This window comes from Gossypium hirsutum, chromosome A13, assembly GCF_007990345.1.
Source record: "Gossypium hirsutum isolate 1008001.06 chromosome A13, Gossypium_hirsutum_v2.1, whole genome shotgun sequence".
Classification (NCBI taxonomy): domain Eukaryota; kingdom Viridiplantae; phylum Streptophyta; class Magnoliopsida; order Malvales; family Malvaceae; genus Gossypium; species Gossypium hirsutum.
This window is the reverse complement of record NC_053436.1, coordinates 13,908,672-13,920,594: the sequence shown is the minus strand read 5'-3', so window position 1 is coordinate 13,920,594 and position 11,923 is coordinate 13,908,672. Positions and strand designations below refer to the sequence as shown.

Genomic DNA, 11,923 nt, shown 5'->3' with positions numbered 1-11,923 from the left:
AGGTCGATTAGTTGATAAAGGGCAGTACCAAAGATTAGTTGGTAAGTTAATTTACTTATCACATACAAGGCCAGACATAGCTTTTGCAGTAAGCTTAGTGAGTCAATTTATGCACTCCCCAATGGAGGAACATGAAGAAGCAGTGTTTCGAATTCTAAGATACTTGAAGAGTTCACCGGGAAAGGGCTTATTCTTCAAGAAATCCGAACAAAGAGGAATTAAAGCTTATACAGATGCAGATTGGGCAGGCTCAATAACAGACAGAAGATCTACATTAGGATACTGTACATTTGTTTGGGGAAACCTTGTGACTTGGCGAAGCAAAAAACAAACTGTTGTAGCAAGAAGTAGTGCAGAGGCTAAGTTTAGATCAATGGCTCAAGGAATTTGTGAAATTGTTTGGTTAAAAAGAATTATGGAAGAGCTGAGGAAACCAATAACTTCACCAATGAAGTTGTACTGTGATAGCAAAGCTGCCATTAGCATTGCTCACAACCCAGTCCAACATGACAGAACTAAACATGTTGAGATTGATAGACACTTTATCAAGGAAAAGATTGAAGAAGGCCAAGTGTGCATGCCGTTTGTTCCTTCAAAACAACAGATTGCTGACATAATCACCAAAGGACTCTCTAAGACAAGCTTTGATTTTCTTGTAAGCAAGTTGGGCATGATTGATATATATGCACCAACTTAAGGGAGGGTGTTGAAATATGTATATATTTTAAATTTATTTAGGTAGATAAATCTTATTTGGATAGATAAGTTTTATTCATATTCTAGAAATATTTTTATTTTATCTTTTAGTAGTTTACTAAAATAAGGGAACTATTTTCTTTTTATGTTTTAGTAGTTTATTAGAATAAGGGAACTATTTTCCCAATTAGGATTAGGACTTTTTTTTCTCTATTTAAGTTCAATTCTTTAGTTAATAAGAGAAGTACAATTTTATTCAAAGCTCTCTTGAAATCTTTCACTAGAAGAATTCCCAATAACATTGGATAGAGCTACTCGTTGAGCTTCTTATATCCTGTTTTTTACGTAGTGGATGGCAGTTGATCTCACACAGCTGACATGTCTAACTGCATATTATCAAGTCTTTTTCACCATGCAATATGTTTGGTCATTGAGGTGACTATCTCTCTTATCTTAGTATTACAGCATTTCCACACATCAAAAAGCTACAATGCCACCTCAGAAAGCTTCAAATCCACATCCTCTTACATTCAGATCAAGAGAAAAAGAGGCAACCCATGATGTCATTAGGATCTACTCTCATTTTAAACGGATATCTCCACTAATCAGCCTTTATTAGTTTATGCTCTCTACCTTTATTCTTCTTTGATGAGCAATAGGTGACTCATGCAAGCAAAAAGGTTAGATTCAACCACCATAACTATATCCCTTTAAATACCATTTCCCAATTCCAAAGATTCATTCCTCAACCATCACCAAAAATAACTTCTCTTCCTTTGATCATCTTTCCATTTCATTCATAAAAAAATGAAGAACCAAATACTCGAACAAGTCATTGGAGTTCCAATGAAATCAACACTGTATCGAGTTGAGCGAACGCCGAGACGATACTTACCGGATTCTGCTGGTCAGTATCGGATTCCATCATCTGTTGAAGGGTCTAACACATTTAGAAAAGGTAGGTGGCTACATTTTAATCTGTTGTGTCTAGAAATTCATAATGAAGATGTGTTTTTAGTACTAATGACAAAGCATTGGAAATTGCAGGCAAAAGAAACTTTGTACTTAAAAGGATAAACAATATTGGGAAGAAAGCTGATACTTTCGCACATGGAGTCCGAGAACATGGTACGAAATCAACCACTCTAAAAGTCTAATTATATATATATGCAGGTATGCATGTGAAAACTGAAGTAATTTTTGGAACTGCAGTGAGGGTGGGGCCAAAGATCAGTGAAACTGTGAAGGGAAAGTTGAGTTTGGGGGCAAGAATTCTTCAAGTAGGAGGGGTGGAGAAGATTTTCAAGCAATTGTTTAGTGTTAGAGAAGGAGAGAAGCTGTTGAAGACATGCCAATGCCATTTATCAACAACAGCAGGTCCCATAGCTGGTTTACTTTTTATCTCATGTCAAAAGGTTGCCTTTTGCAGTGATAGATCAATCAAAATCCCTTCTCCTAATGGAGAATTGCTCAGAGTTCATTACAAGGTGCATATATACCATCGTTTTTTTCCCTCTCACTGTATAATTTTGCACCCATCAATTCTCATGTTGTTGTATATCGAATTTGATGCAGGTTTTGATTCCACTTGAGAAAATAAAGGGAGTGAATGAGAGTGAAAACATGAAGAAACCGGCACAAAAGTACATGGAAATTGTGACAGTGGATGATTTTGAGTTCTGGTTTATGGGTTTCTTTAATTACCAGAAAGCTTTCAAGTACCTTCAACAAGCAATCTCCCAAAGACTACTACATGATGTACTACAAGTCACTTTCTAGGTGGCTTACAAATGTTTTTCCATGAGCAAAGATAGGGGGAGATCTATCATCCACAATATCACCAGTGCCGATAATGGAGATATTTCAGCACCCCAAGGGCCGATCACTGGTCAACAAAAGATGCTGCAGCTGGAAGCTCATCTGAAAAAGCAGCCAAACAGCTCCGTTAACATCCTGCTGGACCAGCTGGTGTTGGTGTGTATGGTGCTCCAACTATAGGGCAACCAATAAGAAGCCCCCTCGTATCAGCTGCCATTTGTACAAAGGAGAGTTACCGATTTTCTGATTTAGCCTAAATAAGATTTGCTTATTTGCAAGCACAAGTTTGTGGCTTTCATTTGTTTTATCTCTAAATAAGCCATAGGAATAGTATATTAGTATGTACATATATCTGTATAGGCAACTTTGGAAAACGGAAAATGTTAAATATTGCAGATTAATGGGTAGGGCAGTATTTTTGACCTTTTTGTTCTCATCTATTCTCTGATGCATCCATTAGCACTAGAATAGTCCATGCTCAGAAATTTCATGGTGGAAAAAGTGTAAAACAAAAGAACCCTGACATATTTTGCTGTTATGAGCAGCATATCTAAGAACACTTCAAATCAATCGGTTTTTCAGTTAGTAGGTAGCTTGGCAGGTGGCCGGGAACATGATGAAATAGAATGGAAAAACTTGTAAAAAATGTACTTGTGACGGATATATATTCATATCTACTCTTGCTTTGTTGCCTGAATCCGAGTAACATAGTAAATGCAGCCCAAGAATGAAGTGTTAAATTATTAAGGGTCTGTTGTTGGTTCTTGAAGTAAATATATCATTATATGAGGTTGATTTGCTAAGAAGTTGAACTTAATTATGTTATGCCACAGACTTTGAAGGTGGCTATGATCTCATATATGTATGCACACAATTCTTATACACATAATAGGTGTAATGAATTCTTCAAAAAAATATATAAGCATTTTCTGCCAATGATTTTTTGCATCAATATTTGTGGGAGAATGAAGTACTGTAGTGAACTCTTAAAGTCCTGACAATGACGAAAAAGACGAATCTCATATTACCAACTTCTTTGCCACCCTATGGACCAAAACTTTGTTGAACTCAATTGAAGATTTGGACACTTGCCATCATGCCATGTGGGGAGGGGGCCTCATGTGGCCATGATGTTGCAGTTGTTTCTGCAACAAGGATTAAAAATAACGAAGTCATCCTATGGTCTATTTTTTTATGTTTGACAAAAACAAGCCTTTTGATTCCTTCACTTCCTTGTGTTTTCTTTTATGTTAAGCAAAAGCTTTATTATCCATAGTTTAATGACTGATTTTGGGGCATTGGAAAGCTAGTTGAGGCAAATCTTTTATCTGCATGGCCTACTACTGCCCATTCATTTCCACCTCAGATTACAAATTGAAGATGGAAAAGAGTACTAAAAAAAAGCACATTAACAGTTGCTAGGTTAGGTTGCCTCTTTTCTTTGACCAATTTTGATATTTTCATTGCCTTTTCAAAAGAGGTTTCTTCTGGTCATAAATGGACACTCTTGGTCATATTCAGAAGTTCCTTAAGTTTGCTTATCATTTCTATGATCCTTTGACTGATGGATGGAAAAAAAATGCATGAAGAAGGCAAAGAAAATGAATTGCTATTAGGCATTAAACTCCAAAGTAAAACTTGGCTTTAGTCTAATTTTTCATGCAATCAATCTTAAAATGTGTTCAGAAAGTCCGGAACTCGAATCTTAGCATTTGTTTTCCCTTTCTCTATCTCCAAACTGCATTTCTTTTTGTTGAAAAAACAAAATCCCTTTTATTGTAAAATGACATGTAACATCAAGATTTACTCATTTAGATTGAAATAGAACTTGAAAGAATTTCCCAAGAACATTGGAGAGACCTACTTAGTTGAGCTCTCTATAAACTCTTTAAAAAGCAAGATGATAAGTGGATATGAAAGTTGATCTCACATGGCTGACTGCATATTATCACAACTTTTCACCATGCAATTTGTTTGGTCTGTCTGGTGACTCGTTTCCTTTCTTATCCTAGTATTAAAGCAGTAACAGATATCAAAAAGCTACAATTCCACATCAGAAAGTTTCAAATCCACATCCTCTTACATTCAGAACATGAGAAAAAAAAGGGTAATCCATGATGTCTGTTGGGATCTTTTCTCATTTCAAAAGGCTGTCTCAACTAATCAACATTATTTGCTGAACATGTTGGGGGATATCACAAAAGAAGGCATCTTTTCTTTAAATGTTGTATTTTACAAGTCTATGCTCTCTAACTTTATCCTTCTTTGATGAGCAATAGGTGACTCATACATACAAAAAAGTTAGATTCAACCACCATATCTATATCCCTTTAAATACCATTTCCTAATTCCAAAGATTCATTCATTACTCATCACCAAAAACAACATCTCTTCCTTGATCATATTTCCATTTCATCCATAAAAAATATGAAGAACCAGATACTCGAACAAGTCATTGGAGTTCCAATGAAATCAACACTGTATCGAGTTGAGCGAACGCCCAGACGATACTTACCGGATTCAGCTGGTCAGTATCTGATGCCATCATCTGTTGAAGGGTCTAACACATTTAGAAAAGGTAGGTGGCTACATTTTGATCTGTTATGTGTCTAGAAATAAATAATGAAGATGTGTTTTTAGTAATAATGACAAAGCTTTGGAAATTGCAGGCAAAAGAAACTTTGTACTTAAAAGGATAAACAATATTGGGAAGAAAGCTGATACTTTCGCACATGGAGTCCGAGAACATGGTATGAAATCAACCACTCTAAAAGTCTATATATATATATATATGCATGTATGTATGTGAAAACTGAAGTAATTTTTGGAACTGCAGTGAGGGTGGGGCCAAAGATCAGTGAAACTGTGAAGGGAAAGTTGAGTTTGGGGGCAAGAATTCTTCAAGTAGGAGGGGTGGAGAAGATTTTCAAGCAATTGTTTAGTGTTAGAGAAGGAGAGAAGTTGTTGAAGGCATGCCAATGCCATTTATCAACAACAGCAGGTCCCATAGCTGGTTTACTTTTTATCTCATGTCAAAAGGTTGCCTTTTGCAGTGATAGATCAATCAAAATCCCTTCTCCTAATGGAGAATTGCTCAGAGTTCATTACAAGGTTCGTAAAAACCATCTGTACTTTCCCCTCTCGCTGTATAATTTTGCACCCATCAATTCTCATGTTGTATATCGAATTTGATGCAGGTTTTGATTCCACTTGAGAAAATAAAGGGAGTGAATGAGAGTGAAAACATGAAGAAACCGGCACAAAAGTACATGGAAATTGTGACAGTGGATGATTTTGAGTTCTGGTTTATGGGTTTCTTTAATTACCAGAAAGCTTTCAAGTACCTTCAACAAGCAATCTCCCAAAGACTACTACATGATGTACTACAAGTCACTTTCTAGGTGGCTTACAAATGTTTTTCCATGAGCAAAGATAGGGGGAGATCTATCATCCACAATATCACCAGTGCCGACAATGGAGATATTTCAGCACCCCAAGGGCCGATCACTGGTCAACAAAAGATGCTGCAGCTGGAAGCTCATCTGAAAATCAGCCAAACAGCTCCGTTAACATCCTGCTGCATCAGCTGGTGTTGGTGTTATGGTGCTCCAACTATAGGGCAACCAATAAGAAGCCCCCTCGTATCAGCTGCCATTTGTACAAAGGAGAGGTCCCGATTTTCTGATTTAGCCTAAATAAGATTTGCTTATTTGCAAGCACAAGTTTGTGGCTTTCATTTGTTTAATCTCTAAATAAGCCGTAGGAATAGTATATTAGTATGTACATATATCTGTATAGGCAACTTTGGAAAACGGAAAATGTTAAACACTGCAGATTAATGGGTAGGGCAGTATTTTTGACCTTTTTGTTCTCATCCATTCTCTGATGCATCCATTAGCACTAGAATAGTCCATGTACAAGCCCAATTTTGGGCCCTAAATACCCACACTAAACCCATTAACCCAAGTCCATTACAGCCCAAATACCCATAGCCCAAACACAAAATTAAAAAAAGAAAAAACCTAAACTAAGAAACCCTATCCCATCGCCTCTAATCACGTCGACAGCAAGTGGCCTCTACTCCACCGCCTCTGCACCTGCAAGCATTAAGTGAAGGAATAGACAAATATTAAGCAAAAATAGAAAAATGTAATAGATATAAAAAGACCGAGCAGAAAACCATTGTGACTCTCTCGGCAATCTTTGATATATATACAAAAAAGTTTCAATCTTTTTTTGAGAAAAAAACAGCAACTCCAGAGATCAAAAGTAAGAATATTGCATCAGATCAAACCCAAAAACCCGAGAAATTAAAACTGAAGGGCCAAGGTGACTCTTCTTTCCTTTTTTTGTTTCTACTTCATGGCCAAATCTATTCATTTCACATTCGTATATGCATGAATATGTAATATGAAGAAATAAAAAAGTAAATACATTTTAAAACACAAAAAAAGAGAGAAATTTTTACCTCACGGCGGTCGCCGGCAACGGAGACGCGGCGGAGGGCGGTGGTAGCTCGCCGGGACTTGACAGGACTTGGACCTGCAGAGAGAGAGCAAAGAAAAGTTTAAATTTTTGTTAGAAACAGACAACAAATGGGTAAAAAAAAAGCAAGATTTTAACTTATATAGATAATACAAAATGACGTCGTTTTCCTCGGCATCCATAAGCCCCTAAACGACGCCGTTTCGCCTTACCCGACCCGGAACCGACTTGTTCCACAGAAGGGTCCGCGCGTTTTGATAGTTGGGACAATTTCCTATGCGATCCTTCCGAAATGTTTTCTGTTTTAATCAGGTTTTTCATGTTTTTAAATTTAGCTTTGAAATTTTAATTCTGTTTTAATTTAGTCTTCTGCCCGTTTGAAGGAGGAATATTTGAACGGCGTCGTTTAGAAAGGTTGGATTATTTTCTCCTTTAGGCTCTCCTGTTTGCTCGCGTGTTCAAATCAGTCCCCCTTTCTTTTACTTCTTTTAAATTCGCCCCATAAATCCCATTTTCAATTCAATTTCATCCCTTTTCTTAATTTTTCTCATTATTCTATCTTAATTCTCATATTATTAATACTACTATATTTTATTACTGTTATCATATTTATATTTATTTATTAGCATCTCATTATGGTCATTCTTGCTTAATATTTATATATATATGTTATGTCGTGTTATTAATAGCTTAATATTATTGTTTTTTTATTAATGTATTTGTATGTTATATATATATATTCATTTAGTGTATATACATTGTACTACGCATATATGTATTAGCATTATTACATATATTTGTTCCTTTTAAGTATTATATAAAGATGTATATACGTATATTTTATGTACATTATGTGTATATTTTAATATATTATGCGTATATTTTGTTTTGTATATTATATATATATTATGTATATGCTTTTAATATTATTATATACTTATTTTTATTTTTATCTTCATTTTTTAATGTATTATATGGTACTATTAATTATTTTTCTTTTCTCTTTTGCATTATTATTTCTAATATATATGTGTATTATATATATCGTTAGTATTACCAGTTACATGTATTTATCCCATTTCATGTACACATTATACAGATTCAATATTATCATATATTTAAATTCAATATATATTCATATAATGTTTCTTAATTTTATCATTATCTCTGTATTGCTACTATTATTATTACACCTTCCATCATCATCACTATTGTATCATTATTTTTTAACATTTTATATATAATTATCTATACGCCATTGCTTTTATACTAACTAACGATATATATAAATATACATATTTTTTACGTACTTATTTTGCTTATGTATATCATTACTCACATTATCATCGTTTAATCATCTGTTTATCTATATCTTTGTAAATTCTTTCAAACCTCAAATCATTCATTATTTGTATCATCCTTATTATTTCTAACGTATATATATACTATGTAATTTTATTATATTACTTGTACATTTTTATATACCATGCATATGTGTCTTTTAATATCGTAATATTATTGTTATGTATATATATTTTTATATTTCTTATTACTTCTATTATTACGTAGGTACCTTGATACGTATATGTATGCGCTTTTATATTATTATTACCGCTATCATTATCATTTTATTTCGCCATCTTTATATTCATTTATTCGTTAATTTACTTATGTATTCGATCATTTCATTTTTCTCACGCATTTGTTTATATTTACGTATTACTAACCTTGCTTCTACGTCATCTTTTCATAATTACTCGTTATTATCACTCATTATTATACGTTATTATTAATATCATAATCTGCTTTTATGTATTACTATAAATTACATTATGTTTTTACTTAATGCCTTAAAATAATTCTTTCATAAAAATGATATTCCGTATTTGGTAATTCGAGATAATCGTGCCCTAACTTACTGGGTTTCTATTTTTCTCGTTTAACCTAAATAACAGACTACTCTTTTAAATCGCAATACGAGCTTTGAAAAATGCTTATTCTAGGAGATACGAGGTGTTGTGCCCTAACTCACCGGGTATGACATTTTGTTATCTCGAAATAAGATTTTTGCAAGTAAAGGCAATATTCAGCGTTTGGAAATTCGAGGAGACGTGCCCTAACTTACTGGGTTTCGATTTTCCTCGTTCACCCTGACTAACCGAATATCCTTTCGAAATACACGAATTTTTAAATAAAGGCAAGCTTGTTCTCAAGTTCGAGATGCCGTGTCCTAACTTACTGGACATGGTGTTTTATTACTTCGAGACAAGAAGGTCTTTAACATTTGAGCATTTTTTGCAAAAAGGGATCGTATTTCAAAGTCTTTCAAGTTTTTAAGTTTTCAACAACAAAGACACTAATTAATCAACTAGGTACCAATTTTGGGCGTTGCGAGGGTGCTAATCCTTCCTCGTGCGTAACCGACTCCCGAACTCATTTTCTGATTTTCGTAGACCAAAAATTATCGTTTTAGTAAATCTTAACTTTTATTAAAATGATTAATTTAAGGTGACCCTACCACACCTCATCAAAAAGGGTTGGTGGCGACTCCCAGTTTTTTGTTTTCATTTTCAAATCCAAGTCGATTCCCGTTTTTCAAAAAAAAAATGGTTACAACAGTCCATGCTCAGAAATTTCATGGTGGAAAAAGTGTAAAACAAAATAACCCTGACATATTTTGATGTTATGAGTAGCATATCTAAGAATACTTCAAATCAATCAGTTTTTCAGATAGTATGTAGCTTGGCAGGTGGCCAGGAACATGATGAAAAACATGGAAAAACTTGTAAAAAATTGAATGTACTTGTGACGGATATATATTCGTATCTCTCTTGCTTTGTTTCCTGAATTCGAGTAACATAGTAAATGCAGCCCAAGTGTTCAACAGAGTATTTAATAAATTTTTTTTCTTTTATTAATTAAATAACTGAATTTAAGTAGAGAAAATAGTCCTAACTTAATTGGTAAAATAATTTTTTTATTCTAATAAACTACTAAAAGATAAGGAAAATAATTTCTTTATTTTAATAAACTATTCAAAATAAAATAAAATATTCCTAGAATATTTCAAATGATTTATTCTAGGATTTATCTACCTAAATAATTGTAAAATATATCCCAAGCTCAAGTTGGTGCATATATATCAATCATGCGCAACTTGCTTACAAGAAATCAAAACTTGTCTTAGAGAGCCCTTTGGTGAGTATGTCAGCAATCTGTTATTTTGAAGTAACAAACGACATGCACACTTGGCTTTCTTCAATCTTCTCATTGATAAAGTGTCTATCAATCTTAACATGTTTAGTTCTGTCATGTTGGATTGGGTTATGAGCAATACTAATGACAACTTTGCTATCACAGTACAACTTCATTGGTGAAGTTATTGGTTTCTTCAGCTCTTCCATAATTCATTTTAACCACATCATTTCACAAATTCCTTGAGCCATTGATCTAAACTCAACCTCTACACTACATCTTGCTACAACATTTTGTTTTTTTCTTTGCCAAGTCATAAGGTTTCCCCAAACAAATGTATAGTATCCTGATGTAGATCTTCTATCTGTTATTGAGCTTGCCTAGTCTGCATCTGTATAAACTTCAATTCCTCTTTTGATGTGGTCGTTGAGAGTAGAAAAAATATCCTATCCCTATAAAATATTGAAAATAATAAAAATAATAGTATAACGGAAGTAGGGTGAAATCCTCAGGGACTGGATTTGCACAATTGCTTATTCCTCGAAATCCAAGGCAGAATCGTGCCCAAGAAAACCTGCGTACCTGGAAAAGAAATAATAATAAAAATAGAATTAAAAGTTTTGATCTGGAAAAATAAAATAAAAACATAATTAAAAGTTCTGATTGGGATTTCGAAAATTAAAAATAATAGAAATAAATAAAGTTGAGGAAAAGGTGTTCTTATAGAGATATTCCAGCCTTCGGTTGTCTTGATACGCCTTGGGTTAAATCCTCGGTTTTTAGGTGATCCTTTTCAAACAGAATAAGCCAGTTATAGTGGAAGAGGACGCCTACGACCACCAGCTCCAAGAATTTGGACTTACAGTTTAGCGGAACCTGACTCTAACCAACAATCGCTTCTGTGGGATCATCTTATGCTAGATCATCACTTCTCAATGACGAATCCCACGCCATTTTATCTCTTGGGCTCGCCAACCTTTGGCGCAGTAAGCTAACGAGCCAACTGTGCAACCTTCCCAAAACATACAAAGCGGCCGCCTTTGCACATGTTGAAAAAATCACCTTTTATGGGACATGGACGGATGCGTCAGCCTCGTAATGCGGAGAAGCAATGAATATTCATCGAGAAGGCTAAGTATGGATTTTAGGCCTCAAGAACCCTTTTTGGGAAATTTTGACAACTTTCAGCTAGATAGATTTAGTGGCTCATGATTTTTGGAAAAAAAACAAATAAATATAATGGGATAAATATAATGGGAATGGAATTTTTATTGAAAGAAAATATGGAAAGAACAGAAAGACTAGATTTGTGGGGGAGAGAGTGTTTACAGCAAAAAATCGACAAAATTGTAGTCCTAAGAAACCTAGCCTATTCCTAATTAAATTCTAAAAAATAAATACAAATAAATAAAGATAATTAAAGATAATTAAATATAAATGAAAATAAATTTTAAAATTAAATCTAAATAATAATCCTTAATAATTATCCTAATATAATTAAACATTAAATAGAGTCTTGTGCTATAAAATCTCTTCTTTTGCACTTTTGCCCTTATGTCTTCCATACTTGCATTTTTGACACCATCTTTTTCCCTATGTCGCATGTTGGCCCATTGTATCTTCAAATTTGCACTTTTTGCCCTTAAATTTCCTTTTGCCTCCAAATTAGTCCCTAAAAGATAAAAGACCATAAATAGCTTAAATTAGTAGGGTCATACTCAAAATAAAC

General features: G+C 34.0%; 2 protein-coding genes and 1 long non-coding RNA gene across 3 annotated transcripts; 2 read left to right on the top strand and 1 right to left on the bottom strand.

The window, feature by feature from the left end:
• The first annotated feature begins 942 nt into the window (after positions 1-942).
• Positions 943-3,202, top strand: LOC107894063 (putative GEM-like protein 8). The gene is made up of 4 exons (XM_016819267.2): positions 943-1,654; positions 1,744-1,824; positions 1,909-2,183; positions 2,272-3,202. The coding sequence occupies exons 1-4, from the start codon at positions 1,504-1,506 to the stop codon at positions 2,473-2,475; spliced, it is 711 nt and encodes a 236-aa protein (XP_016674756.2). The 5' UTR covers positions 943-1,503; the 3' UTR covers positions 2,476-3,202.
• Positions 3,203-4,650: 1,448 nt separating this feature from the next.
• LOC107894060 (putative GEM-like protein 8) lies at positions 4,651-6,376 on the top strand. The gene is made up of 4 exons (XM_016819266.2): positions 4,651-5,092; positions 5,184-5,264; positions 5,351-5,625; positions 5,712-6,376. Exons 1-4 carry the CDS (start codon positions 4,942-4,944, stop codon positions 5,913-5,915), a joined length of 711 nt encoding a protein of 236 aa, XP_016674755.1. The 5' UTR covers positions 4,651-4,941; the 3' UTR covers positions 5,916-6,376.
• LOC107894062 (uncharacterized) lies at positions 6,350-7,621 on the bottom strand. Its single transcript, XR_001683139.2, has 2 exons — positions 6,983-7,621; positions 6,350-6,611 (listed from the first exon to the last, which is right to left on the bottom strand). It is a non-coding gene; the product is annotated as an uncharacterized lncRNA (long non-coding RNA).
• Between the last annotated feature and the right edge of the window lie 4,302 nt (positions 7,622-11,923).